Source organism: Mus pahari, chromosome 6 (genome assembly GCF_900095145.1).
Source record: "Mus pahari chromosome 6, PAHARI_EIJ_v1.1, whole genome shotgun sequence".
Lineage (NCBI taxonomy): Eukaryota > Metazoa > Chordata > Mammalia > Rodentia > Muridae > Mus > Mus pahari.
In genome coordinates, this window is record NC_034595.1 from 12,316,264 (window position 1) to 12,319,411 (window position 3,148).

Consider the following 3,148-nt stretch of genomic DNA (forward strand, 5'->3'; position numbering starts at 1 on the left):
CACACACACACACACAAACACACACACACACCATTTTCTCTTGCAAGGAATATGTTGTCTTGGGCTTTCTAATATAAGAATTCTTTCAAATCAAATTTAACTAGTGTAACAACATCAAAGCTATCTAATAATACAGGTAAATGATTGCTGACAAGACCAGAAAAGAGATTATAGGAGGCACTGGGAGTGTGATTTCCTCTTTAATGTATATGCTGTCTGCTAAAATCCTTTGAATTACAAAAGTAACTAGAAAAGTCCCTATTCCTTATTTCTCTTCTTTCTTGCAAACTGAGACTTCTAATTTTTCCCTGAAAAAACATAAATCTGTTGTGGTTAATGTCTCCATCCCAAATATGCCCTGGCAATGAAAACATGACACAGTTAATATGATGACATCCTGTGCTCCTAGATTGGGCACATCTACTGCTATACTACCATCTTCCACAGCTTATGAGACCCCTTAGAACTTGCTGTTTCTCCAGGCCATGTGCTTCTGCTGCACTTTTTTTCATCTTCATCTTCCTCCTCCTCTGCATCCTCTCCCTCTTCCATTTTGTCCTTCTCTCTCACCTTCTGCTCCACCTTCCCTTTTATTTGCCTAATCATCAGCTCTCCTTTATTTTACAAATTAAGGTGAGAAGCAGATTTACAGGAAATCACTGAGTCTGACTCATTCCTTGTTCACAACCACTCATAGGAGAACAGAATTAACATCAAATATAATTAGCCCCAGGGCTATCTACAACATAAATCTAACCGTCTATTTTTACTGTGATATGAAATTAGGCCTATCATTTTTCATGGTGTAAGCTCATTTTTTTTCATATATAGTTTTCTCATATATAGAAACATGTTAAGGTTTTTCAAATGCCTTCCTGACACTTATATGTGAAACTCTGTACATATAAACATTACTCCCTTTAGAGAATGAACAAACATCAGTGATAATAATCTAAATTTCAGACACCACCTAAGAATGTCCTTTAAGAGCCTCCTTGGCTTGTTCTGTTCTTCCTCGGTGTGGTAGATCTTCGTCATTCTCACAGAACAGAACAACTGCCTCACACATTCCCAGCAAGTACCCACCCCTGAATCTACTTGCCGTGTGTTACTGTGCATCTGCTTTCCTGATACCTGGCTAGTCTGAGTGATTCAAAGAATCAGGGGGCATGATCGAGATCTCTATTCCAAGAGATAAAATGTTGGGGAACATCACTAATACAGTGAATGAGCATGAAGTCGGGTGGTAGTATATGTGGGAAGGTAACAGAGGGAGAAGTTAAGAATGGAAGAGTCAGGAAAGAAAAGGAATACATGGACTCTTACTAGGTAACAGGGGATGTTTAAGTAAAGACATGGGAGTCAGAGTATGACTAACACCATCCATGATAAGTGGGACACCATCCTTTCTAGTCTGGTCCTTTGATTTTGGAGTTGTTCTTCCCGTGTGGAAAGACTCAGCCTAACTAGGATATTGTTTTAACCGTAGGTGTGTGTGCCGTTGGGAAGCCGATGTGTCTGCTCTTTGAATATATGGCCTATGGTGACCTCAATGAGTTCCTCCGAAGCACGTCCCCGCACACTGTGTGCAGCCTCAGCCACAGTGACCTGTCCACGAGGGTTCGGGTATCTAGCCCTGGTCCTCCACCACTGTCCTGTGCAGAACAGCTCTGCATTGCCAGGCAGGTGGCAGCTGGCATGGCCTACCTTTCAGAGCGCAAGTTTGTCCACCGGGACTTAGCTACCAGGAACTGCCTGGTTGGGGAGAACATGGTGGTGAAAATTGCAGACTTTGGCCTCTCCAGGAACATCTATTCCGCAGACTACTACAAAGCTGATGGAAACGACGCCATCCCTATCCGCTGGATGCCGCCCGAGTCTATCTTCTACAACCGCTACACCACGGAGTCGGACGTGTGGGCCTATGGTGTGGTCCTCTGGGAGATCTTCTCCTATGGGCTGCAGCCCTACTATGGAATGGCCCACGAGGAGGTCATTTACTATGTGAGAGATGGCAACATCCTCGCCTGCCCTGAGAACTGCCCCTTGGAACTGTACAACCTCATGCGCCTGTGTTGGAGCAAGCTGCCTGCTGATAGACCCAGCTTCTGCAGTATCCACAGGATCCTGCAGCGCATGTGCGAGAGAGCAGAGGGAACGGTGGGTGTCTAAGGTTGACCATGCTCAAACAATACCCAGGAGGCTCTTTTTCGGACTGTGAGCTGGAGGAACCCTACTGCAGAGGCCGGGTAAGACCAGATAGGAAGAGTTTAACTCAGACATCACGTGCCAGTTGATTGTTTGCCAGGAGAAACAGATGGTGAATAACCCGTAGGGTTAAAGAGTCATATCGAAATAGGTAGTTGGAGATACACGCTAGGAAAGCGGACAGCAGGTAGCTCTTCTCCCTCATAGGGACAGTTTCTAATACATATTGCATAATAAGAACATCCCTGGTTATGTTCCTACATAATCCCTCAGAGCGAGACTGTTGTGCTAAGGTTGATGGATGGGCAATTTCATTTTTAACAGAAGACATCCTGCCCATTGCAAAAGCAGTGTATCTTTGTGTATTTAGGTAAAGGATGGAAAACTAAAGATAGGAATCCATTCTTCCACCACTCAAGACACGAGGCAGGGGTCTTTCTGTTGTTACCTCGTCCTTGCACAGAATATGTAAGGTTGTATTTGCATTCTGGAATTGGGTATCTGTTTTACTGACAGACTTTTGAAGAATATAAAGTGGACAGGCTCTGAGCTGACTGCAATTCCTGGCTCCGTTTCCTGGCTGTCCTCCAGAGGTCCTTCCTTGGTGTGCACACCGTGGATGTGTCCTCCAGAGGTCCTTCCTTGGTGTGCACACCGTGGATGTGTCTCGCCTCATTCCTCCTGTTGGTTTGGGTTTGGTTGGTTGTTTTTTTCTAGGAAAAAATATTTCATAACGTATCAGTCAATCTACTTTTTTCTTTGAGAACTGTATTGGCACGTCTTCATTAAAATAAGTGACAAATACATTTCTGTGACCTCTGTGAAGTATCACTTTTTCCTTCTGTCAGCTCTTGAATTTGCCGTACAGTAATTCTGATGCCACAGGCCGCTAACTATTGTAAAGCCTGCGGTGTGATGTTGGATTGCAAGGAGCTTTGTG

General features: G+C 44.3%; 1 protein-coding gene across 7 annotated transcripts in view; it reads left to right on the forward strand.

Annotated features, from left to right (window-relative positions):
- Positions 1 to 2,753, forward strand: part of Musk (muscle associated receptor tyrosine kinase) — an 87,566-nt gene extending 84,813 nt beyond the window's left edge. For 4 of the 7 annotated variants that reach the window (XM_021199825.1, XM_021199826.1, XM_021199828.2 and 1 more), the window contains one exon: positions 1,490 to 2,753. In XM_021199825.1, the coding sequence (XP_021055484.1) occupies positions 1,490 to 2,172 (683 nt within the window). In that variant the 3' untranslated portion in view covers positions 2,173 to 2,753. The remainder of the gene's footprint in view (positions 1 to 1,489) is intronic. The other 3 variants (XM_021199830.2, XM_021199831.2, XM_021199824.1) reach the window with 2 other exon arrangements.
- Positions 2,754 to 3,148: the final 395 nt, after the last annotated feature.